Source organism: Desmodus rotundus, chromosome 6, assembly GCF_022682495.2.
Source record: "Desmodus rotundus isolate HL8 chromosome 6, HLdesRot8A.1, whole genome shotgun sequence".
In the NCBI taxonomy this organism is placed as follows: domain Eukaryota; kingdom Metazoa; phylum Chordata; class Mammalia; order Chiroptera; family Phyllostomidae; genus Desmodus; species Desmodus rotundus.
Window position 1 is genome coordinate 82,886,417 of NC_071392.1, and position 25,629 is coordinate 82,912,045.

Here is a 25,629-nt window from a genome sequence, read left to right on the forward strand (position 1 = left end):
CAGGAACTGTTTTACGACTGGTTTTTTTATTTTCCACTTTAGTCCTAGAAATCTTGCTGTCAGTCAGCACATCTAACCCCACCCCATTCTTTTGCACAGCTGTGTAAGATTCCACTGTGGGGATATACAATTTAACTACTCCTATACCGATGAAAACATGGGTCAATTTCACTTTTTTGCCACTACCAAAACCACTTGTAAACCAATGCTTCTGAGACCTCCTAGCAAATACACCGTTGAGAACCTTTACAGAGTTCTGTAGAACAGACTGTACACCGAGCATGGCCGAGTCAAAGGACGTGAACACGTTACATTTTGACAGACATTGCGAATCATGCTCCAGAACTGGTCTGAAAACTTTACCATCAACAATGAAGAAAGTCCTGTCTCCCCACTTCCTTGCCAACACTAGATATTATCTATCATTATACTGGGCAAAAAAAAATCTGATTTTAATGTTTCCTTGAATACTAGTGACATTGAGCATCTTTTCATAAGCTTACTGGCATTATTTCATATGCTTTTTTTCTCTGAACTGCTTTTTCACTCCCCCCCCCATTTTATTTTACGTTTTTTTCCTATTGATGTGGGAACAAAACTAGCCTATGTGGGGAGATGGTAAGTCCATCAGGATCTTTTCACAACCTTATAAAGTGGGCCAGTAGATAAGTGGAAAATGACCAGGATACACACACTAAAAAATCATCATCCTACCACATGTCTGTTGGGCCCCCCACTCTGCCCACCTCTGTCATTGCCAACGACCCCCCATCCCAGCTGGTTGCAGCCCCTCCGCTTTAACAGGTGGGCAATTGCGCCTGCATTCTGTACAGCTCTGCTGCAGCCTCTGCGAGCCATCGGGGTGCAGCTGTGCATTCTTTATGTTGCTTCTCACTGTGCCGGGCACCCACCACCTATCTGGAGGACACTACCCATCTCTCTACATCATCATACCTCATTTCTTAAGTGTCTGCAAAGAACCATTCCTCTTATGTCAATTTCCAGAACTTCTCATCAATTGAAGCTATTTGGAAAGAAATCTGTCTCTAGCATATACATTTCTGTGATTTCAAAAGTGGAACTAACTCAGTTGATCCCTTCCTTACTGATAATATCAGAAGTCGACTCTGACAAGTGGCGTTACCACACAGGCTGCCCCATGCTGTCACTAAGGTGAACAGAGCCTTCTATTCCCACTCAAATGGCCACAGCATGAGAAAAAAATATCGTGTTTTGTTTGTGTCTCGCAGATCACTTCTCCTCACTCCCCACTCAAAAGCTGTGTGCTCTCTTCTTGCTACCTGCCTCTAGCATCTCTTTTCTCCCACACTCCACTCTTGTTGGGCTGACAAAACCCTCTCCACGGTTTCTGAAGCAAGACTAAGTGGATTCTGAGGTGCTCCCCAGGATAAACACACAGGATCCTCAGTTTGGAATTTGATGACAACTCAGGCCACCGTAGCAGAATTGTTCGCTCTTCCAGGTTCTGAGTTACATTCCAGAAAGCTAACATTTCCAGATGAGGGGATTCCAGTTATGCGTGTAAAAGGTGTAAAATAAATAGCAGGAGTGACAGGTGAAAACAGATTTGGCTTCAAGAAAATGGAATTAAATCAATAGACAGGAATCCCATCCACATTTTTCTTCAGTGTGCACTTTAATTGCTTGATAAAGCCATAAAATCTATTTTCAACATTCAGAGATACTTGTATATGTTTTAATGGCACTGAGCTACTTTTATACTTCAATCAATATCTTTTCTATTTTGTAAGAAAGCCTGAGTGCTGATTTGATAATCTTGGATTATTTTTCTCTCTCCGTGATAGCTGGATGAAAGCCTTGGAAAGTCAACGAAAAAGGATTCTTTATACAGGTATTCTAGATCTTTGGAAGACATTTTTATCATTCTCCATTCAAAAGAGTAGCTATTACCCTAAATGACTGATTTTTAAAATGAAGTATCAGCCTTGGCTGGTATAGCTCAGTGGATTGAGCGCGGACTGTGAACCAAAGGGTCGCCAGTTCAATTCCCAGTCAGGGCACATGCCTGGGTTGCAGGCCAGGTCCCCAGTAGGGGGCGCACAGGAGGTAACCACACATTGACGTTTCTCTCCCTCTCTTTCTCCCTCCCTTCCCCTCTGTCTAAATAAATAAATAAAATCTTAAAAAAAAAAAAAAAAGAACAACAATCAGTTGTTCTAAAATCATGCTTATATGGACTCTGTATCTGCTCAACTGATCCTACCCTGAGACCCAACCTCAAAGCCCACTCCCCTCACACCTGGACTCTGTTTTGTTGCAAATACTTGCCGGGAACAGATCCCCTGAAACCCAAGGGCCTGCCCATCTCTCTGCCACCACCTGGACCTAGGCCACCTTACATCTGGCCTGGTCCCTTGAAAGAACCTCCTCACATTCTCTCTACCCCCAGACATGGTCTCACCCAGCCTTTCTTCACAGCACAGCCAGGGTCATCACATCAGTCCTTCCTAAAGCCGCCGCTGTCTGTGCCCGCCCGCGGGGAAAAAAGCCATCCCTTTAAGGTGGCACGCAATCTTTCTTGGGATCTGAGCCCCCGCCTGTGCCGCCAGCCTCATCTTTGGCCACTCCCACCAAACCTGTGCTACCTACATGCAGCCGCCCAGGCCTCGGCTGCCTCTCCTCTTCAGAAACACTCTGCTCCCGTCTTTTTATTTTTGCCTAGTTCTAGCTTTTGTTTGTCCTGCAAGTCACACTTAAGACTTTGTAATATGCTGATTTTCTAAAATCTACTTTATTTATATTTTCATCTACTCGGGATAACTGATGTAATGGGATAGTACTGTCAAAGACATTGTGTTTTTTCTCTTTTTTGCATTTTTTAAAAATACATAACCATCTTTTATTTATCCAGACACATTCTTTGCCTCACACAGGATTAGAATCTTTGGAAGGAATGCATAAGGAGAAAGAAAGAATCACGGTCAGCTTCTGATAATCAAAACAGGTCCTAGACAAGCACTGAGCAAATAAAGAGCTTGGGCCCTGGCCGGGTAGCTCGGTCAGTTAGAGTGTCGTCCCAATGTGCCGAGGTTGTGGGTTTGATCCCGGGTCAGGGCACATATAGCATCAACCACTGAAAGTGTAATCAAGCACAGAAAACCAATGCTTCTCTCTCTCTCTCTCTCTCTCAAATCAATTAATAATAAAAATAATGATGATAATGGGCTTTGTTACCTAGACAAAACTCTAAGACCAGGGAAAAGATCCCTCTCTAGTTGAGAGTCACGAACAGGCAGGTTGGCTCTGACTCAGTCCTCCAAGGGGCCTGGGGCTCCATGTTCTGGGCCTGGGGCTAGGAGTCAAAGATCACACAGGGGTCCAATGGCAGAGGGAAGCAGGGGTCTCATTTCCTGTAGAGAACACCAGCATTCCAATTCTCCATAGATTCTTTCGAGCTTCCTATATAGACACTCATAAAAATAACAGTCTTGTTTCTCTTGCTTCCTAACCATTCAGCATCCTGAAGTACCTGGGCTGCAGAATCTTAGGAGGTTTTCTAGCTCTGAAATGTGTGGCACTCCGAATGCTAAATATGTTCCCTGGCCTTCTATGCCCCCTGTCTAGCCTCTTGGGTCAAGAAGGCCTCTTGAGCCCTTCTTTGCTGAGCCATCCCCCAAACGTGCTTCTTTTCCTAATTTCACCTTGCTTCTACTTTTTATCCAAATCTTAGTTGTTAAAACCTCCTCTGACAATGGAATTGAGTGGCTTTTACCCAAATGCTGAGGTTCTTTTCCTTGGTCCAGACTGATCGGCAATTGCAGCCTAACTTTCTAGCTCTTATGAACACTCTTACTAACCTGTTTTCCCTCGTTACCCTCCATCTCCCAGTAGAAACCTGCTTTCCACCCCCAATTATAAAGGCATGGCCCAGAGCCCTTCTATTTTTCCAGACACATCTTTTTGCTCAATACCCCTTAAACACAGTCACATACGAATTAATGCAGCCAGTAGCCCCACCGGAGTGGTTTCACACATGCACCAGGGGCCTCTGTTTTCCCTCAGAGAGTAGCAGTATCTTCGTGATTGACCACTTGGCTTCTTTCAGGATAACTGCCCGACCTTCTTAAGATAATGGATCCAGTGATTCACGCCAGTCTAGCCAGGACTAATAGCGTCATGGGTAGTGAGAACAGAGAGCTCACATTAAAAAGAAACACAAACAAAACAGAAACATCTCCTAATTCTGTGTAACAGGAGACAAGCCAAGCAGAAGGCTCACTCCCTGACCTACACAAGAGAGGGAGGCATGGGAAAAAGGCCAATTTCCTTGAGAAACACCTGCCTATCTGTGAGAACTGCAGACCACATCCTTGTTGCACAGGGCGTTCTCCTGGCTGTCAACAACTCTCCCCTTTTACCAAGTTAAAGGAAAAACAATAGCAAGTGAGTAATACCATCAAACCATTAAACAGAGCCCTGGCTAGAGTGGCTCAGTGGATTGAGTGCCGGCCTGTGAACCCAAGGGCCACAGGTTGCTGGTTCGATTCCCAGACAGGATGCATGCCTGGGTTGCCGGCCAGGTCCCCAGTAGGGGGTGCATGTAAGGCAACCACACATTGATGTTTCTCTCCCTTTCTTTCTCCCTCCTTTTCCCTCTCTCTAAAAATAAATAAATAAATCTTTAAAAACAAACCATCAAATACATATTTCAGAGGATTTCAGCACTCTTCAGTCTAGACAAGAGGAGAAACAGACTACACACCCATGTCAGTCACTATCAGAGTCAGTGATAGGCCGTATTTCCACTTTCTAAGATAAATATCTGAGCTCTGACACACAGACTATGAGAAGCTGATGGGTTTAAACTTCATACATGTTGTACCTCACTCAAGATGGTTACCCACTTTCTGCAAACTTGTCTAGGTAAGTCTCAGTGATGCATGTAAACTTAATAAACTTATGAAACTCTCTTCAGGCCATCCCCTGGGTTAAAACCTTTCATTAGCTTCCAACGCCCTTTGGGTCAAATGTAAACTCCACCGTGCGGCCATATTTTGCTCCACTTGTCCCTTGCTCTACGCGCGGAGTCTACGAGGCTGATGGGCCCCCTGCATGCCGTTCTTTGGGAACACCTTCCGGGCTGCATCGGGGTCCACAGGACCTATTCCTTTCCTCACAGCAGCTGCACGGGAAATCATTTAACTCATCAGGAGGCGGGGATGTCTAACTTGTTCACCACTGTGTCCCCCCCTAACTGGCACATAGCAGGCTCTCAAAAATATCTGTTAACTGACTGACTGGCTTCTTGCCTTTTTTTTTGGCAGGGGTGGGGGCATGAATTTAATCTCAGTTGTATGAGCTGAGCCCACTTTGAAACTTAATAAACTATTACTTACTCCTTTAAGGTGATCAATTCTTTGGTGTTTATTGGTTTGTTTCTAAGAGTTGCATGAAGTGGAGGAGCAAACAGAAAGAGCTGAAAAGACTTTGCACGTGGGCAGACCTGTGTGACTTCAGTCCCCAGGGGACCCAGCTTGGCCTGCGATAGAGGAGCCTCTTCTCCCATCTCTGACTAGAACCCATCTGTGACAGTAGAAAGCTACTTCGAGTGGCTTCGATGGGACAGACATAGGTCAGGAGGAGCCACAGCCAGCACTGAGTAATACTGGTAGACAAGGTAGCCAACAGGTGGTGTATTCTTGCCAAGCATGTATGAGAGCAAAGAGTCTCAGAGAATTAAGGTATTTCATGAAAAAGGGAAGCTTTCTCCACCAAAAACGGAAGGCAGGAGTAGGACTAAGGGGCAGCAATCAAGTCCCATGTCAATATACCCCTCTAATTTGGGTACTCAAGGTGAAAGCAAGCTCATTTTCTCTCCATCATGGCGAACGCCTGGGCATTCCAGTTAATACAAAATAACCACATATACCTCATAGCGGAAGCAGATGCAGAGCTCGCGTTATGGCCTACATAAGCCAGGCCTCTCTATCCCAGTACAAACCTTTTCCATATCGGGTATCAGGAGTCCCGTGCTTGGTCCAGTCAAAATTATTCGCACAGATAGAATCTACATGGGCGCGGCTTGTGGCATAAAAGAGGGTTTTTTCATTGTCATTCTTCATCTTCTCTTTTTTCCTAATACAGGAAAAGTGAAACTTAGCACCAAGAACATTCCTCTCCTCTCAGGTTCATAACATTAACGATAACTATAGTCTCATTGTCCTACAAATTCATTTCATTGGCATTCAGAATGGAGCTACTTACTCTAAGACAAGAGCTGTAAAAAATATATATATATATTGATGAGAACTTTTAAATGGCAGACACAGGAAATGACTGCGTTGTAAAACCAAGGCTAAAAGAGAGAAGCTCGCGTTTACACAGTGAGAACCAGAGACTGAAGAAACTGCCAACTACCAAAAGAAACCAGTGAATATAAATCCGAAAGGGTAGACCTTAAATGATCCTTTTAAACTGTGTGGAGAAACACGGCCACCTACCTTTTAAAAGCAATCAGGAGCTGTGCATTCACGATCTTCCTGATCTTTTCAATCTTGACCGTTTTCATCGTCGCTTTAAAAAGCTCACTTATTCTGACATAATCTGTGAGATGGTTACTGATCTCAAACAACTAAAAAAAAAATTAGATATAAAAACGTGGAACAGGAAACATTTAAGGCATGCTACTTCCACATGGCTGGCACCTATGCCATTGCCGACGACAGCAGGGGGGATACGCCGGCTCTGGCAGTTGACTCCAGTAACGACCTAGGTGACACCGGGCCCGTCTGTTCAGGCTGCCACAGCTAACAAAACACTATGCCCCGAGTTGTCTGATTTAGTCCAGCGACCAGCAAGTCCCTTGCCTAAAGCCAGTGTAGGGAAGAAACATCGAAGGCGCCCCTGCAGCCCAAGCAAAGCAGCCTGGACCCCAAGCTGGAGCATCACGTGGCAGCTAAACCATCTAGGAAGTCTTGCCCCAACCAGGCTAGGTGACCAGGTGAGGCACAGTTTGTGTGACTCCCCTTGAAACCAGCTTGTTAACTCGGATGAATGGACAAGTCAGTTTTACTCTCTGAGTTCCGGTTTTCTCGCCCATAAAGCAAGCTGCTAGTATCCATCTCACGGAGTTTTCACGAGGGCCTGCCCCAGGGAGATCATGTGTGGTGGGACCCTGGAAACAACGAGGCTCCCCGGGAGAGTGACAGAATCACCATGTAGCTGCCTGCCTTTGCCTCTTGATCCAAGAGTTTTACAGAAGCAGCAACTTGTTCTTTCATGCAAACAAATACCTGTTTGTAACAAAGTGCTTTTCCCCACCTTCCAACAATTCACCCACCAAGGTAAAAAGGTAAAAACCAAGTACCTCATATCCATTCAAGGCGGTGGAGGATAATGTCCACTGAGAATGAGAGGTCGAGGCCACAGTCTCTGGCTGGGTCTGCGCCGGCTGATGGCTACAAAAGAGAGAGAGAATACACTTGGCCCCCATTCCAGATGCCCAAGTACTTCTTGCCCTTAACTTCCTGCTTCTAAGTAAAGGTTTCTTAGATAATTTTTTCGTTGTGTTTTTCTTTGGGTTATATCCCTGCCTATTTCCTTTATTTATTTACTTATTTAAAAGGGAATGGAGGGAGAAAGAGATGGAGAGAAACACCGATGTGTGAGAGAGATATCGATTGGTTGCCTCCCACATGCCCCCAACTGGGGACCTAGCGCACAACCCAGGCATGTGCATCAAACCTGTGATGTTTAGGTTCGCCGGCTGGCACTCAATCCACTGAGCAACACCAGTCAGGGCTCCCTGCATATTTCTCCTGTAGATATACCAGTAATCATGCCTTTTATTGATTTATTTTTATTTATGTTTTTAATCCTCACCCAAGGATATGTTGATTGATTTTAAGGAGAGATGAAGGGAGAGTGGGAGGGGCGGAGGGAGAGAAATATCAATGTGAGAGAGAAGCATTGATCAGTTGCCCCTCGTACACGTCCTGACCAGGGATTGAACCTGCAACCTCAGTATGTGCCCTGACCAGGAATCGAACCCGCCACCTTTCAGTACACAGGATGATGCTCCACCCAACTGAGCCACTCAGCCAGGGCAAACCACGCTTTTTGAAAATGCAGAAATTATTCAAACTTTAGTGAATTAATTCAATGTTATTTTCCCATTCATTTAAAATGGAAAAGCATTGATTTTTTTATATTTCTGCTCAACCTTCAAAAGTCCTAACATGTTAGCATTAAGTAAGTGTGTGTCCTTTGACTTCTTTGTCAAATAATAAACATTTAACTATATTAAAGATACAGAGGAAAAAATTCCTGCTGCCTACGATTTTATTTCAAGGTAAACTATAGTTCTTTATAGGCAACTCACAGCGATTAATTGCAGATGAACTGACAGAATTAGAAAAGCACCCTGTGTTACCTCTCGTGAAATAATGGGTCTGCACAATGACCGTCAATAGCTATTAAAACCATTACGTAGAAGTCCACATGGAGCCCTGGCTGGTGTGGCTCAGTGGATTGAGCACTGGCCTGCAAACCAAAGGGTTGCTGGTTCAATTCCCAGTCAGGGCACATGCCTGGGTTGCGGGCCAGGTCCCCAGTGCGGGGAGCACGGAGGCAACCACACACTGATGCTTCTCTTCCTCTCTCTCCCTTCGCCTGTATCTAAAAATAAATAATCTTTTAAAAAGAAGAAGAAGAAGTCCACATGGAGACTATGATGATGGAGGGATCGGACTGAAATGACTTGAACCCACACTCCCATCTTCATAGACCTCTCAGCGTAACATGTGCCAGGAAGTCAAAAACACCGTGTACAGGGTCCGGCAGAAGTAACACCTGCTTGAGTGTGGTCGGTAGGGGACGTGAATGTCTCACATGAGATGGGCAGCAATTTGAACGTGTCACCTAAAATGTCATGTGGTGTGCTTGAGCGTGAATTGTATGTTACCGAATTACACGCTTATGATTTTGTAATGAAAGATGTTTATGTAATTAAAAAGGGGGTATTATTTGTGCCAGACCCAGTATATTATTTTTGATCAAAAAGAGAACCTGAATCTAATCAGTCCTCTAAATCTAACCATCAATTCACAGAAATTACACTCAAATAACCCCATGAGGATACAATTTGCTATATTTTGAATTTGGGAGATTCTGTAGGACAAATCACCTCATTTCTTACAAAAAAAAGTAGAGGAGGGGAAACTGTAATAGATTAAAAGAAGCTTAAGCGACAAATGTAACAAATGAAATATTCACACCCTATTTTGATATAAATTAGAATAAATCAATTATTAAGTTATTTTTGAGACAATGGGAAAAAATAGAATATGAACTGAATATTAGATATTAAGGAATCATTCTTAATTTTGTTAGGTGGGTTAATGGTATTGTATCATTTTTTAAAACTGTTAGACACACCTGAAGTATTTGCAGTGAAATGATATGATGTGTGAAATTTATACATGAAAATATTTAAGCAAAAGAAAAAACTTCAAGACGAGGGTGGAGACAGACAAAACAAGAACGGCCGAATATTTCCACTCACTGAAGTTGGGCTTCCCTAGATAGTCCCCCAGTAACACACAGGGATTTATTACACAATTTCTCTCTGCTTTCACTTTGAAATTTTCCATAATGAAATCATTAAGTTAAAAAATGCTTTAAGGGGTAAAAACTTTACCGATCCCCTTTTGTAAAAGAAAGATTCTTTTGGGACAAGAGATTAACCCCAATGTATCTGTGTTTTAAACTCAAGGTTTCCATACTGAATTTGCACAGTGCAGAGATCAAATTGTATCAAAGTGCCCATCAACAACGAAGTGTACTACAGATAGGTCACTTCTCCTTGGACTCTTCAGGATGGCGCTCACAGCCCTATCTTATCCCAAAGGAAATGTGTCCCCTCCGGGCTGGTGGTGGCAGGATTAAATCTGGTCCTCTACATGACCCCCCACTAACAAGGTTTGGGCAACTCATTTTCATGCACTCACTCAGCTGTCCACGTAGTATCACTGTATACCGTTCATTGTGTGAAGCAGCTCAAGAGCATTGAGGAGCTGAAGACTGTGGAGGGGAGGGAAGAGGAAGGGCGAGTTCTGCTAGGGAAGGTGGTTAAAAATAACTACATTATAAGGCAGACCGGGTAAGTACTGTAAGAGACTTACTAAGTGGAGGACAGTCCCCAGAAAGGTTTACATGGGAAAAGTGGCATTCAAGCTGGGCCGTGAAAGATGCTGGATTCATATGACCAATGGGGCGGATGCTTCCAGAGAAGGGGAAGAGCAAATGGAAAAGCATGAGGCAAATGTGACATGTAAACTACTGAGACAGACAATGGGCTGACTTCATGAAATATCTGGAAATGTCACAGACCAATTCCTTCCCTCGGAAATATATGTACACAGAAAGAACCACCCAGCTTGAAGTTGAGAGGGACTCGGTCGGGACAGTTTCTGCTATCCAGATAGGGAACAGTGTATGGTCTCCCTGGTCAAGACTGAAGGGGAGTGTAAGACTTATTAAAAAGTCAGCCCTGGCTGGTGTGGCTCACTGGATTGAGTGCTGGCCTGAGGACCAAAGGGGTGCCGGTTCGATTACCACTCAGGGCACATGCCTGGGTTGCAGGCCAGGTCCTCAGTAGGAGGCGCACAAGAGGCAACCACACACTGATGTTTCTCTCCCTCCCTTCCCCTCTCTTTAAAAATAAATAAAATCTTTAAAAAAAATTAAAAAGTCAGAACAACAGGTTGCTCCAAGGAATACGGTTTAAACGAAATTTTGTCAAAACATCCTGCCAGAACCATCAAAGGAACAAGGAATAGCTACAAGGATCTCATTGGTTGCCTGAAGGAAAAGAGCAACCCCTTCCTGTCCTGCTGCTCTGCTAACATGTAACCACTCCACCCAATGGTCTTCTCCACCAGAACGCGAGCCTCGTGAGGGAGTCAACTTTACTCCTCCCCACCCTGCACTATTTTTACTTTATTAACTTGAACAGCTAAAACACTGGACGGGACCTTAGATGGCTAAGCCAATCTGATTCTAACTCTTGGGGTTAAGAAAGAAATTCAGAGGAAAGCTATCTAATTTAAAAATGGGCAAAGGACCTGTGTAGACACTTCTCCAAAGAGGATGTACATGGGTGGCCAATGACATATGAAAGGATGCTCAATGTCACTAATTATCAGAGAGATGCCCATTAAAACCACAATGAGGTATCACCTCACACCTGTTAGAATGGCTACCATCAATAAATCAACAAATGACTAGTGATGGTGAGGATGTGGAGAAAAGGGAACCCTCATGCATTGTTGGTGGGAATGCAGACTGGTGTAGCCACTATGGAAAATGGTATGGAGGGTCCTCAAATAATTAAAAATAGCCCTGACTGGTGTGGCTCAGTTGGTTGGGCATTGTCCCGCAAAGTGAAAGGTCACCAGTTCAATTCCCGGTCAGGGCTCACACCTGGGTTGTAGGTGCCGTTCCCAGTTGGAGCACATGCTGGAGGCAAGGACCTGTGACTCCCCCACCTCTCAGGTTCTAGAGCAGAATTGGAACGGACTCCCACTCCAGAGGCCCTGACACAGCTCAGTTCTTCCCATCCTTTGATTCTTGTGAAATGTTTTCCTCCTTACGCCATGTTTATCCTTTTAGTAATTCCCTCTTCCATGAAATACCTTAATTCCTACGACCAAAAGGACCTAATTAAAACACCTTGATTTGGCACCTGCCTTAAAATCTGTTTTATATCATCACACACCACCCAGCAAAAAAAATCCAACTCCAAAAATGTTCATGAATAATGTAGATTTTACTGAGTTTCACGAGCACACAAAGGAGAGTTACAATGAATCCCCCACAGCACAATTTCCTCTAAAAATCCCCTGTGTCAGCTTTATCTTTCCCCAAACCCCCTTGCTCAGGCGGCTACCCCAACCCTTTTTTCCTTCCATTTCCTTCTCAGCTTCCCACCCACTATAAATTTCCTCAACAAAACCAAGGATACACACAAGAACCCACGGCAAAACAAACCCAGAGCATCTGATCATTGCCTAGACGCACCCCATTAATCCACCACTCACAGCTACAAAAGCTGAGCCCCAGAGTAGCTGAGACTTGCCTGAAGTCCCCCGTGAGTTAGAGGAAAAGACAGATTTTCTGCTCAAGTATTCTTTCCATCACACCATGCTGCTTAACAAGCACCTCCTCCCTGGCAGGGCAAAAGGAGAGCACCGTGTGGCGCAAGCAGGAACATTTCGAGAACAGGGGCTCCAGATTCAGGAGTGGCTCGGTGAGGTCAGCACACGACCCTCTCAGACATCTGTCAGCACGCAGTGCCTCAGAACACTTACTCTAGCCCAGTTCTCCTCTGCACCACGTCCCAGGGAGTCACGAAGGTTGGCCTTCTGAGGACATCCTTTTGGGTCTTAGAAACTACGTTTGTCTGAATCATCCCTTTAGACAGAAAAGAGAAAACAAACAAGAATTAAGGATTAGCCCTAGGAAATGAGTTACTGTTACTTTTCAGAGGCCAGTAAGACAACAATTACCTATGTCTGATTTGTATATGTATGAACAGGGAAAAGCCTTTTGGATGGAAATTCCTCATGACAAGAACTTGGATTCTTCACTGCCCCCTTTTGAAAGACCCCGGAAACAAAGAGGTAAATGAGCATGTAGCAGGTAATCGAATCTTTAAGTCAAAGTCAGATGGAAAAGCAGAGAGCTAGGCTAACAAGACATCATCTACGGAAGCTGCCCTAAACCAGGCATTAATGATTATAGGATGTATCATTATATGACATAATTATATGTCTCGAAGATTTCTTTCTACATCCATTGTGAAAGATCATTTTCGATTCATGCCTGCTGTACACCTAGGTCCGAGCTACAGCCAGAGCGATTGCTTGGAAAAGGAAATCATCGTATACTGCTAGTGACCACTTTGGAAAACAGCCTGGACCACTCTTGTAAACATACCCTGCCTGTGTGATCCAGCAATCCCACTCCTTGGCATTTACCCAAGAGAACTGACAACCTATATCCACACAAAGACCTGCAGCGACCGTCCCTAACAGCAACCCAAAATACACATCAAGAGGCGAATGGATAAACAAACCGTGACATATCCTGATGATGGAATAGTACTCAGCAATGAAAAGGGAGGGGCTACTGTACACGCAGCAGCATAGCTGAATCTATCTTGCTTAGGATAGAGTTGCATGCATCTGAGGCAGTTGCAACATTCATCCAACGGCATGCTTAAAACGCATGCACGCATTTCACTGTAGCAATTACGACTCAGTGGAGCTGATGTAAAATGAAAACAAGCATACACAACAACAAGAGCAAATCTGATCACGTCACAACCTTCTCCTGATTTTCCAAGTTTCTACGTCTGCTCTCATCTCTTGCAGACCTTCTTGCTGTTCTCTGAAACAGGGTTGTCTGCAATTTACAGCTTCAGGGCTGGTCTTCCCTCTCCTGGAGGGGGGCCCTCCCTTCCAGAGTTTCCTGCTCCCCCAAGAAGAGGCGCTCTCCCAAGGCTCCTCCATTCTCTTTCTGCTTCACTACATTGCTTCTTCTCTCTGTAGCAGTGAGCACTTTCTGGAATTGCCTGGTTTGCCTATGTCTAGAACAGTGTCTGGCACACAGCGGGGACGCTCCAATACTAGTTTAAATGAATTAGAGAATAAAGAGGAAAAAAAAGAGTAAAACCCTGCAAACTGCACTGAACTGCTCTTTTTCTGAAGCACGTGAACAAAATTACTGCTAAACTGCTCCCAACTCAGGAACACGGAACATTGGTTTTCACCTCTCCACCGCCCTTCGACATTGTCAAAATGATAGACTACCAGCAAAGGAAAAAGAATGTTTAGCCCTGGCTGGTGTGGCTCATTGGATTGAGCACCAGCCTGTGAATCTGAAAAGGTCGCCGCTTCGATTCCCAGTCAGGGCACATGCCCAGGTTGCAGGCCCGGTTCCCTAGTTGGGGGCGCACGAGAGGCAACCAGCTGATGTCCCTCTCCCCCACCAATGTTTCTCTCCCTCTCCTTCCCCTCTCTCTAAAAAAATAAGTAAGAATGTTTAACTTCAGCCATTTTTCATTTCCCCATCCAAGAGGGGGTTTTTATTTTTCTCTATTACCTTCTAGTCTTGGTCCACATGCATACGTCGCTGCACTTCACACGCGCATTAAATATTTTAAAAAATCTTTTCCACTTTAAATATTACAACATACAAATAGAAATGTGCAGAAACAGAAATTGGGGGTCCTGCCTTTTCCATTTACCAATATCAGATTTAGATATTGCTACGTAGCTTTTACTCCATAGTTTTCATAACCAGAATTTTAACAACTACCCAATACTCCACTGAAATTTAATAACCCAATTTGCTTAGGCACGGCTGTCCTTCATATAAGGCTTCAATAAAGGCCTGCATGCCTGTAGCTTTTGCTTTTTCTTCTGCGGAATTGTTTCCTTAGAAAGGTTCCTAAGTGCTCCCTTCAGCAGCACGTAGAGTAACGTCGGAACGATACAGGAAAGATGAGCATGGCCAGGGTGACCCGGACATTGTGAAGCTGCTTCACCTCAAAAAGGAGAGGAAAGAAAGGAAAGAAAGGAAAGAAAGGAAGGAGGAAAGGAGGAAAGGAGGAAAGGAAGAAAGGAAGAAAGGAGGAAAGGAAGAAAGAAAGAAAGAGTTCCTGAGAGGATGAAAAAAACAAGCATATTTTAATATCTCTTGATATGTACTGCCAGGTTCTTTCCAGAAAAGTCGGTATACTACACTGTAGTAATTGGTACAGGGCCCCAGTCACAGGAGGTATTATTTCAAGGACTTGGGCAAGTCGCCTTTACCTCTTTCTAAGCACCTACAGGGCCAGTCCTGAAAGATCAGGCAAGTGATCGGCTGCAGGGAACACCCCAGGGGCGCAGCCTAAGGGACAGCAAGCACATTCCCAGGGAGGGTAGTCACTCCCCAAATTTCTTATACAACATGACAGATGGACTGGTAGAAGCTGACCAGAAGACCTCTGCACGGGGACTCAGACCAACACAGCAGAAGGCAGCGTGTTTAGAAAGCGTGGTGGATGAAACACACCACTGAGCTCGACTGCGACGCCTAGAAGATCAGAAAGGTTCTCATACCTGAAGGGACCCACGGGCTGGGGTGTGTCCTGTATTCATCAGCACCTGAAAAGTCTGCCTCAGGCTGGGAAGCAGCTCACTCAGAAACTGAACCTTAGTATAGTGAGGCTGGAAGTAACCGGCAGAGACCACTTAGCCCAATGCCCCCATTTTACAGATGAGGAAACAGAGGCCCAGGTGCTGCTCCCAGTGTTACGTGGTTACTGAGTGTCAGAGTCACGGCTCTAGAGCACGGGCTTCTGACGGCCACTGGCTCCCATGCCCCACACCGCTGGTTTTGCTCACAAGAACCCTGATTTGGGGATAAGCATGCACGTCCCATCCTGCCAGCCCACCTCAGGCCGCATTCCGGTGACTGGCACCCCTGCCAAATACAAAGTCTTACCTTGGAAACTCAGCTCATAGTTCCGTGAGCCTGCCTGAAACGGCACAATGCTCCTCGGAGCGCACAGGAATAGAGACTCCAGGTATGAAGAGTCGATGCTCGAAATTTGCTGACCACCTCCCTAATTAAAAAAAAAAAAAAAAAAAAAAGCAAAGATTCGTGGTAGGCTTTTAAGAAATTTCTACCATTTTATCTTTTTTTAATATTATTTATTTATTTATTTATTTTTAGGGAGAGAAATGGAGGGAGAAAGAGAGAGAAACATCAATGTGTGGTTGCCTCTTGTGTGCCCCCCTCTGGGGACCTAGCCCCCCACCCAGGCACGTGCGCCCTACACTGGGAATCAAACCAGTCACCCTGTGGTTTGCAGGCCGGTGCTCAATCCACACCAGCCGGGGCTCTACCATTGTACCTCATGTAATTTTCTTCTAGCCATGGGATTTACAGAAGAATGCACCCTGCCTCCCAAACCGGACTGCAAAGGGTTCCCTTTGTAGTTTTCCCCATCCTGGGATTAGGAGAGAACAGCCTGCCCTGTAGAAACCACACGCTTGGTGGATGCCTGAATAACACAGCTCTTTGCAATGATCTTTTTACACCTTCCATAAAACATGACCCAAGCGTACTACTGAGCAACTGAAGGCCCACAGGGTGGACATCGAGGCTGCGCTGGCTACCAGAATCCAACACTCTGGCCTGAAGGAGACCCTGGTGGCTCCGTCGGCCACTCCCATGGCGAGGAAGCAGTGGGAGCTGCAGTGAAGGCGGGTGAGGTTCCAGCAAGTGTACTGCGGTCCCGGTGTAAATGACCCACTCCTCCGCCTCCCCACTGAACCGGGGGAAGCAAATAAAACGACTGAGCCTCCCCTCGGTCTGCAACACTAACAAAAGCACTTGAACTGGCCACCAACTGGGTCTATAACCAAAGGCATCAAGAACACCCCCAAAATATAAGGCCATCATCTTTGGTCTCAAGACATTTATGAAGAGTCTGAACATCAGAATGGGTAGGTGAAAGGAAGTATGGTGATTCCGGCAAGGGGGAAGGCTAGGCCATGGTCCCCCTTCCCCCATCTATGGCAGGGGTGGTAGCCCAGGGGCAGACTGGATGGAAGCCCCTATAAGCAGGCACTCCCATTATTATTCAAAACTATTTTATTTATTTTCAGAGAGGGGGCGAAGGAGAAGGAGAGGGAAACATCGATGTATGAGAAAAACATCCGTTGGTTGCCTCTCACACGCCAACTCACCCCCAACCGGGCACCTGGCCCACAACCCAGGCATGTGCCCTGACTGGAATCAAACCAGTGACCTTTTGGTTTTCAGGCCAGTGCTCAATCCACTGAGCCACACAGCCAGGGCAACTTCCCCTATTCAATGGTGAGGAAATACTTGTTCCTCATGATCTAGAATGGAGGCGCTAATGACAGCAAAATCCTGCTGGCAGCCTGTGGTGGGGAGGGGCTCCCCATCCCTTGAATGGCATTTCAGAGTCTGCATCTTTCGGCTACACCCACCCCTCGTCCCCTCCCCTAAGGAAATGCTTGCGGGATGTTAGGGAAGGGGCACTGGAATGAAAGCACCCAAGGAAAATGTCCTGGATGGAGAGGAGCAAAAGTTTCTACGCTCCCAGTTCCTACTAGGGAGTGGCTAACCTGGAAACATCGGCTACGCACCTCTTACTAAATATTCAGTTGCAAGAAACGAAACCTGTAGAGCCCCGTCTGAAGAAAACACATTCTAGCCTGTGCAGCAGATGGAACCAGGCCGCCAAAGGGCTGCAAACTGGGACTGCAACACACCGACCTGTGAGGGAAACCAGGCTGCCCCCTATGTGTGTGTTCAAACCTGCTGGAACCACCATTGTTACTTTCACTGGACAGCCAACCAGGAAAACACCAAATCCAGGGCCTGTTTTTCTTTTTGTTTAAAAAAAAAAACAGAAGAGCCGACTTAATTCATATAATGATTGTTGTAATTAATATGGGACAGTATGAATTTATCCACATCTTCAAAAACATTTCTCATAGCAGACAGGTGCCACAGATTGAATGAATACACACTTCGTGTTCGCAGGTTGTAAGTTACACTCTAAACCTCTGCATTGAACATGGACTGAATATCTCGGGGAGAACTCTGGATTAAAGAAGTTCTGTCAGGAAGTTTCCTGAGTTTTATCAGGGAACATGAGCGACAGAACTTGTGTAAGTTTAAATCTTGTCTACTCTTCACGGAGAGTTCGCTTTAGTCTCTGGGACCTTGCTGTCACTGGAATGCAAATATTTTCCAACCTCTTTCCCTCATCTTCCTGAAAATTTCTAGTATTTGACACAAGAACCATCAAGACCTATCGTTTAGTCTTTATTTTAACCAAAGCTAATTAACTTGACTTTGTAACTTCTATTTTTCCAGGCACCTCACAGAATCACTTTTAAGAAGCTGCACTTTGAGCCCTGGCTGGTATAGCTCAGTGGATTGAGCACTGACCTGCAAACGATAGGGTCGCCGGTTCGATGCCCAGTTAGGGTGCATGCCTGGGTCCCTAGTAGGGGGCGCTTAAAAGGCAAGCACACACTGATGCTTCTCTCCCTCTTTCTCCCTCCCTTCCTGTCTCTAAAAATAAATAAATAAAATCTTTAAAAAAGAAACAGCTGGCACCAAAAGGTTAAAGGTTCAGTCCCTGGTCAAGGCACACACAAGACTCAACCAATGAATGCATAACTAAGTGGAACCACAAACTGATGTTTCTCTCTCTCTAAAATCAATTTTAAAAAATTACAAGTAATAATAATAATATGTTTTTGTTTATGGTTGCAATCAGAGTACATGCTTGCGAGAACAATGTAAATACAATTGTGTAGAATGTAAAAAGCACCACTTCTTCGACCATGTCCACTCTCCATGGTAACCAGGGAGACGTCAAACATTTCAGTAACGACAGAGGAGGAATGGAACGCACCTTCTCCCCATACTGAACCCATCTGTCGAAGCCGCACCTCCAATACCAAATCCATTTTGTGGCGAAGACATTGTTCGGCATCGTGACAGACGACGGCGTGGAGATCCGTCGGATGGGATTATGGTTACAAGTCATTTTCTGGAAATTCAGTTGTAAACTTCCAATGGAAACGCTGAGGAGGAAAAGTGTAAAGTGAACCAAAATGCTTCACTGACCTCTGTGTGCTACAGTCCGCGATTCCCTAACAAAAGCACAGAATTAAAATTTTAGAGCTGCAACAGCTCTTCAGACTTTCCTGCTACAGCTGCCGGTCTGACACGTCAAAGAAAAAACTGAGATACACGGACGGCACGTCACTTGCCTACCCCACGTTATTTAATGGCATCACAAAATGTATTCTTTCCTCAAAAACTATCCCAAATAAAACTGTGCCCACAAAATAAATGGCTCAGTGTTAGAAAGTGAGTTAGAAACCCACCGCAGGTGAGTTTTTTCTATTGTAATAATTTAAATAGTTATTGAAAGACCTTTCCGGGGAGCCAATAAGGTCAAGGTTATTTTCGTGACGTTAAGACATTATTTGCTTTTTCCACTTGTGCACAGTAGAGCTTCCAAGAGGTCACATCATGTGGGGTTGTACAACAGATGTCCAAAAATACAAATGTAAATTAAATATACAATATAAAAGAAATATAAATATATACTTATAATGCAACATAACTATCTTTATAATTTAAATATATTTATATTTCTATTTTATGTTTATACTATTAATTATATTTATATAAATACATATAAATTAAATATAAAATATATAACAATGCCATTCTTCTCAATGAATTTTTTGTTTTGTTTTGGAAAAGTTATTTTTTAGTTATACATATCGACAGGCAGACATATATATATGTATATATATATATAACTATAATTATACAAATATAGTTATATAGAATGTTACTTATATTAACAAGGAGTGAGCGTGTTATTTTTAAATGAATTGTTATTTGTTTTTTTCTGTTTTAATTTGTATGATGATAAATAGATAGCTATAATCCACATAAACAGAAGCTCTTTGGGATCATCAATATATTTTCAGGCTGTAGAGGGGCCCTGAGATCAAAAAGTTTGAGAATTACTGCTCCATGAAGCACTCCGTGATCAGTGGTTCTCAACCAGAAATGATTTTTATCTGGCAATGTCTAAACACATTTTGGTTATTGCAACTGACATCTAGTAAGTAAAGGCCAGGAGTTCTGCTAAACCACTCCTTCCAAAAAAACCAAATAATTATCTCCCCCCAAGTACACAGTGCCTAGGTTAAGAAGTCTGCTTCGGATTTACCCAGGGGGGGAAAAAAAAATCACTACAAACAAGAAAATAGCCGATGCCACCCTCTAGTGGCAAAATGCAGCAATAGAATCTCCACCAAAAATTCACTGAACTTGTAGAGGATGAAACATACGTAATTTTCCTTATTAAACTAGGAAACATCGTATAACTATGGTCATATGAGGTATCACCCATTTCAGCCCTGACAGAAACAGAAATATCAGGTAGCCTCTAGATACCTCTACAAGAGAGAAAATAGCGAACAAAAAGGGAATTACAAAACCCTAAAGTATACAACAAAACTCTGCACTAGAACGATATGAAATTGTTCAAATCACGTTCTAAAACTATGGCATCAAGCCAAAAGGCTCTTTTGAGGTGGTCATTCTGTACCTTTCATAGTCGGATCAAGAGCTGACAGGAATATAAACCAACCTCTGCGTATTTGTCATTCCGTCGTGCAGAGAAACACAGATACTAACGAAACAAATAATTGTGTCACTGCTGACTTTGCGCACATCAGCAAATATTCTCAGGATCCCTAGTCTTATCCAGGCTCTGCGTGACTTCCAATCGACCCAGCTTTTCTTTTTTTTCTTTCTTTTTCATTAACTCAGGAGGCATGTGCCGTTTTTATCTCAAAACGTCAACAACTTGAATGGGACTCTGAAGGAAAATGTTTTTCTTCTTCCCAGAAGCCTAGCGCTATGCTTTCCTTTGATGATGGTGTGCATTGCACAAGCCACAGTCCTGCCACCAACTTACACGCTGATTTTGGGGTCACAATAGGCCTTCTCAATATTCTCCATCGGCTGGAGGTCCATCCAGGTGTTTGTAATTGACATCTGCCACCGGTAGGGCAGGTGGAAGTGAACTTTTTTGCAGCCTTCTACAAAGACAAAGAGGAGGTCTGAGGGTGGGCTGAGTTGGGGTTCTAACCACTTCAACCAAGTTCATTGCTGACTTTCCCGTCAAGGCCTGCCTTTCCCACCCAGCCAGACCTGCACGCAGGGCACATTCTGCCTACACCTTCACTCATGCTGGCTGCCCCCGGCGCTGCCCCCTATCCACGTTTCCAGGTGCCTTTATTACCCACAGAGACTCATCAGGAAACAGAAACTCCCCATTCCCCCAAAAGTCACTTTATTCACATGAAAATCTGATGTCATATTAAATTTACAGGTACCCTTCCTGCACCTCCTGAGTGGGCATATGGGGACAAAACGCTCCCCAATACAGGCCACCGCTGGTCCTTCCTCGAAACCCTGGCCTCCAATTGGTCTCATCCAAAAAGATTCCCTCACATGTCTCTCTCTCCTCTGATCTGATTTGTATTTTGCCTTCCCTTAGCCAGCACTCAGCACCCAGTTTGTGCATTTTTATCTGTGTGTTTACTTATTTTATACAGTTTTCTCATGCGGGGATGTTTCTGATGTCCTACCCTAGTTACAAACTCATGTAGGGTATTTGCGTCACTGCTTAGCTTGTATCTCCCTTGTGTGACGGGCACCTGGCTGGGCAGGCAAAAGATGGGCATTCAATCAGTGCTTGCTGAATAATGAACTAATGTTATAGGGCCGTAACACAGGAATACAGAAGAGTTCCATTTTTCACGGTGTTCATTATGTTATGTTTAAATGTTATGCTACGTTTGGACATTTTGAAAGGTCCAAAAGGTGTGTGACTATTTTAAAACAAGAAGAGGCAGGTGTAGTAGACATCAAAGGGAAACCCACAGAGTGGCAATGGCTGAGATTTGCTGATTCAAAAGTATATAACCATTCACTCATTATATTTCATACCAGAATGGCTGCTATTGAAGAAAAAAAGAAACAAGCATTGCTGAGGATATGGAGAAACTGGAACCCTTGTGGGCTGCTGGTAAAAATATAAAATGTTGTATAGCTGCTGTGGAAAATGGCGTTGTAGCTCCTTAAAAAAAGTCAAACATAGAATCACCACGTGACCCAGCATTCCCACCTCTGGGTACAGGTCCAAAAGAATTAAAAACCAGGTCTCAAACAGATACTTGCACACCCATGTTCGCAGCAGCATTATTCACAATGGCCACAAGGTGGCAGCACCCCAAGTGTCCATCAACGGATGGATAAACACAATGTGGTATGTACAGACAACAGAACATTATTCAGCGTAAAGAGAAACAGTGGCCCGTGCTACAACATGGATGACCCTGAGAACACTATGCTAGGCGAGATAATTCCATGTCACAAAAAGACAAATATTGTGTGATCCCACTAGAGACAGAAACTAGGACGACAGCTGCCAGGCACAGGAAAGGGGGACGTGGGGAAGTGGGGAGCCCTTCTCTAATGGGTGCAGAGTTTCAGTTTCTTCACAATGAGGGCTTCCAGAGAGAGGCCACACAGCAATATGAACGCAGTTCACACCGCTGAACTGTACACTGAACAACGAGTAAGATGGGAAAAGCTATGTTGCAGGTATTTTACCACAATTAAGAAGAAAAACAAAATTTTAAGCTACAGGCTTTTGACTTCGAGAACACAGGGCACTGCTCTGATGACGGGACTGGCATGTGACGGCCGAGTCCCTGTGGAGTGGGGGCCTGAGCAGGGCCTGCGGCTGCTGAGCAAACTGCAGCGCCCCTCGTAAAACACAAAACGAAAGCCACCGTGCTGCCTAGTATTAAGATATTTCCTAGCTACAAAGAACTGGGGGGAAGATGGAGGCGTAGATAAAAGCAGCTCGCCTCCTCGCACAACCACAGCAAAATTACAACTAAAATACAGAACAACCATCACTCAGAACTGTTAGAAAAATGAAACTGTATGGAAGTCCGACAACTAAGGAATGAAAGAAGCCACATTCATCCAGACAGGTAGGAGGGATGGAGGGGCGGAGGGATGGAGGGGCAGAGGTGCCCCACCCAACTTGCAGGCCCACCCAAGCAACTCTCCCATCCACAGAGGTAACTGTGGCTTTTCCATGTGAAGGGCTGGGCTGGGTGCAGGCTTCAGACCTTCCTTAACCCACTCAAATAAGAAGAGCTGAGCCCAACTCTGTACCTCTTGTTGAGTAGGCCCAGCACTACCAGCAGCCATCTGCAGATCACTTCACAGCTTATGCCAAGGGGCCCAGATAGACCACAGGTGGAGGCTGACCTTGGCCTCCACCACCCAGGAAACCCCAGAGCCTACGCACCCAGGGGACAATACCAGACCACTTCAGAGCACCACCCAATCACCTCCACAAGCCACGGAGGGGGGTGGTTGCTGGTCAGGGGTCATAGCCAGTCCTCCCAGCTGACTGGCCTGGGTAAATCCAACCCACTGACCTGCCTACAGCCATCAAGGCTCAACTACAAGAGGAGGGTGTACTCAGCCCACAAGGAGAGAGCTCCTTGAGTACATAGCTTGGGTGATAGGGGAGGCTGTGCCTTTGAACCGCACAGGACACCTACTACATTAGGCCATGCTACCAAGACACGGAGCAAAGCAGCTCTACCTAACACACAGAAACAAACACAGGGAGGCTGCCAAAATGAGAAGACAAAGAAACATGGACCAAATGAAAGAACAGATCCAAACTCCAGAAAAAGAGCTAAACAAAATGGAGATAAGCAACCTATCGGATGCAAAGTTCAAAACATTTTTTTCAAGGAACTGAGCGGGTACTTCAACAGCTTAGAAAAGACCCAGGCAGACGAGAAGGATATACTAACTGAAATAAAGAACACTTTACAGGACATCAACAGTGGAGTGGAAGAAGCCAAGGATCAAATCAATGGTTTGGAACATAAGGAAGAAAGATACCCAATCAGTACAGCAAGAAGAAAAAAGATTCCAAAATATCAAGGATAGTGTAAGGAGCCTCAAACTTTTCAACATTCGCCTCATAGGGGTGCCAGAACGAGAAGAGAAAGAGCAAGGAATTGGAAACCTATTTGAAAAAAATAATAAAGGAAAATTTCCCTAATTTGGTGAAGGAAATAAAATAGACATACAAATCCAGACAGCACAAAGCATCTCAAACAAGATGGATATAAACAGGACTATACCAAGACACATCATAATTAAAATGCCAAAGGTTAAAGATAGAGAGAGAATCTTAAAAGCAGCAAGAGAAAAGGAGACAGTTACCTACAAAGAAGTTCCCATAAGACTGTCAGCTGATTTCTCAAAGGAAACTTTGCAGGCTAGCAGGGGCTGGAAAGACATATTCAAAGTGATGAAATGCAATGACCTACATCCAAGATTTCTCTATCCAGCAAAGCTTTCATTTAGAATCAAAGGGCAGATAAGGTGCTTCACAGACAATGTAAAGCTAAAGGAATTCACCACCACCAAACCATTATTATATGAAATGTTAAAGAGACTTATTTAAGAAAAAGAAGATCAAAACTATGGACATTAAAATGGCAATAAATATGCAACTATCAACAACTGAATCTAAAAAACAAACTAAGCAAGCAAGCAGAACAGAAACAGAATAATAGATATTGGAGAACATTGGGATGGTGGCCAGTGGGGAGGGTGGTCTGGGGGAATGGGGGAAATGCGAAGGGATTAAGAAGTACAAACAGGTAGGTACAGAATAGTCAGGGGGATGTTAAGTGCAAGTATAGGAAATGGAGTAGCCAACGAACGTATGTGCATGACCCATGGATATGAACAAAGGAGGGGGGACTGCCAGAGGGAGAGGGGGGTGCTGGGTGGAGGTGGGTAAAGGGGGAAAATTGGAACAACTGTAATTGCAAAAACAACAGAAAAAGAAAAAAAAGAGAGAGAGAGAGAACACAGGGCAGAATCCTCCTTTTCAGACACAAGGCAAATGAGTCTAAAACCACTAAGCAAGTGATCAGACAATTGAAATCAGGCATAATGTCCAAGCCTGGGCCAGAGGTAGAAAGGTGAGGCCGTGACATGAAGGGAGAAGACAGGAATTTGTCCCAAGCACAGTCCCCTGGGAATCATGTCTACAGGGAGCCCGGTGGGAGGGGACAGTGACCAGGTACAGCTCTTCAACTAGAACGACAAACAGCTCTCTGGTCGTGTGGAGCACAAGTCTCTTCAGTACACATGGCCCAGGAGATGCCCAACGGATGACAGGAAATGACCATGGCAATGTGTCTGCTAGGATTCCTTTGTTTTGGGAATTTGTTGTTGGTTTGCTTGCTTTTAGTACATGAAAGATGGGTCCCTGACTAAGTGTGATAGTTCAGCTAAAACTTAACTGCAAAAGAACACAGTATAATATCATGCACTGGTGAAGAACACAGGCAGGCTGGACGGTTTAGGGTCAAATATCCCAACTGGCTACTTGTGTATGTAAGGTCTTAGTATCTCCATGCCTCCAGTTTCCACATCTGTAAGATGGGTTAATGACAGAACCTACTTCTCAAGCTGATGTAAGGTTTGAAGCTGCATGTAAGGTTCTTAGCATCGTGCCTGACCTATATAGCAAATGCCCAGTAAATGTTAGTCCTATTACTATTAATAGTTTCTGCGTCAAGAAAGGCCTTAAGTTACTCACTAAGTTGACAACACTTATTCACATGGTCAGGACAAATTTCCTTTGAGCTGTGATCGTCCTCGGGACGTGCGATGTCGCACAGGGAATCTGTAAAACAGAAGGGGATGTATGTACGCTGATCTGAATGGTTAAACCAAAACCCAAGGTACCTGATCTCACAGTGGGAAAGAACATCTGAAACCGGGCCATGGTCAAGGAAAATCCCTGATGGATGGGTTGCTCACGACAAGCCTTCCAGAAAAGCAAACACAAACATTAGGGTGTATGCGAGTTATGTGGATTTCTTAAACCACGGT

At 44.5% G+C, this 25,629-nt stretch overlaps 2 protein-coding genes across 2 annotated transcripts in view; one reads left to right on the top strand and one right to left on the bottom strand.

The window, feature by feature from the left end:
• Nucleotides 1-25,629, top strand: part of FMC1 (formation of mitochondrial complex V assembly factor 1 homolog) — a 394,222-nt gene that overhangs the window by 179,305 nt on the left and 189,288 nt on the right. The window lies entirely within an intron of this gene.
• Nucleotides 1-25,629, bottom strand: part of ZC3HAV1 (zinc finger CCCH-type containing, antiviral 1) — a 54,808-nt gene that overhangs the window by 1,904 nt on the left and 27,275 nt on the right. Inside the window, exons 5-12 of the mRNA XM_024555027.4 lie at nt 25,334-25,420; nt 20,588-20,711; nt 18,494-18,665; nt 15,535-15,655; nt 12,351-12,453; nt 7,349-7,439; nt 6,483-6,613; nt 5,984-6,117 (exon numbers count right to left, since the gene is read on the bottom strand). Of these exons, the coding sequence (XP_024410795.2) occupies nt 5,984-6,117; nt 6,483-6,613; nt 7,349-7,439; nt 12,351-12,453; nt 15,535-15,655; nt 18,494-18,665; nt 20,588-20,711; nt 25,334-25,420 (963 nt within the window). The remainder of the gene's footprint in view (nt 1-5,983; nt 6,118-6,482; nt 6,614-7,348; nt 7,440-12,350; nt 12,454-15,534; nt 15,656-18,493; nt 18,666-20,587; nt 20,712-25,333; nt 25,421-25,629) is intronic.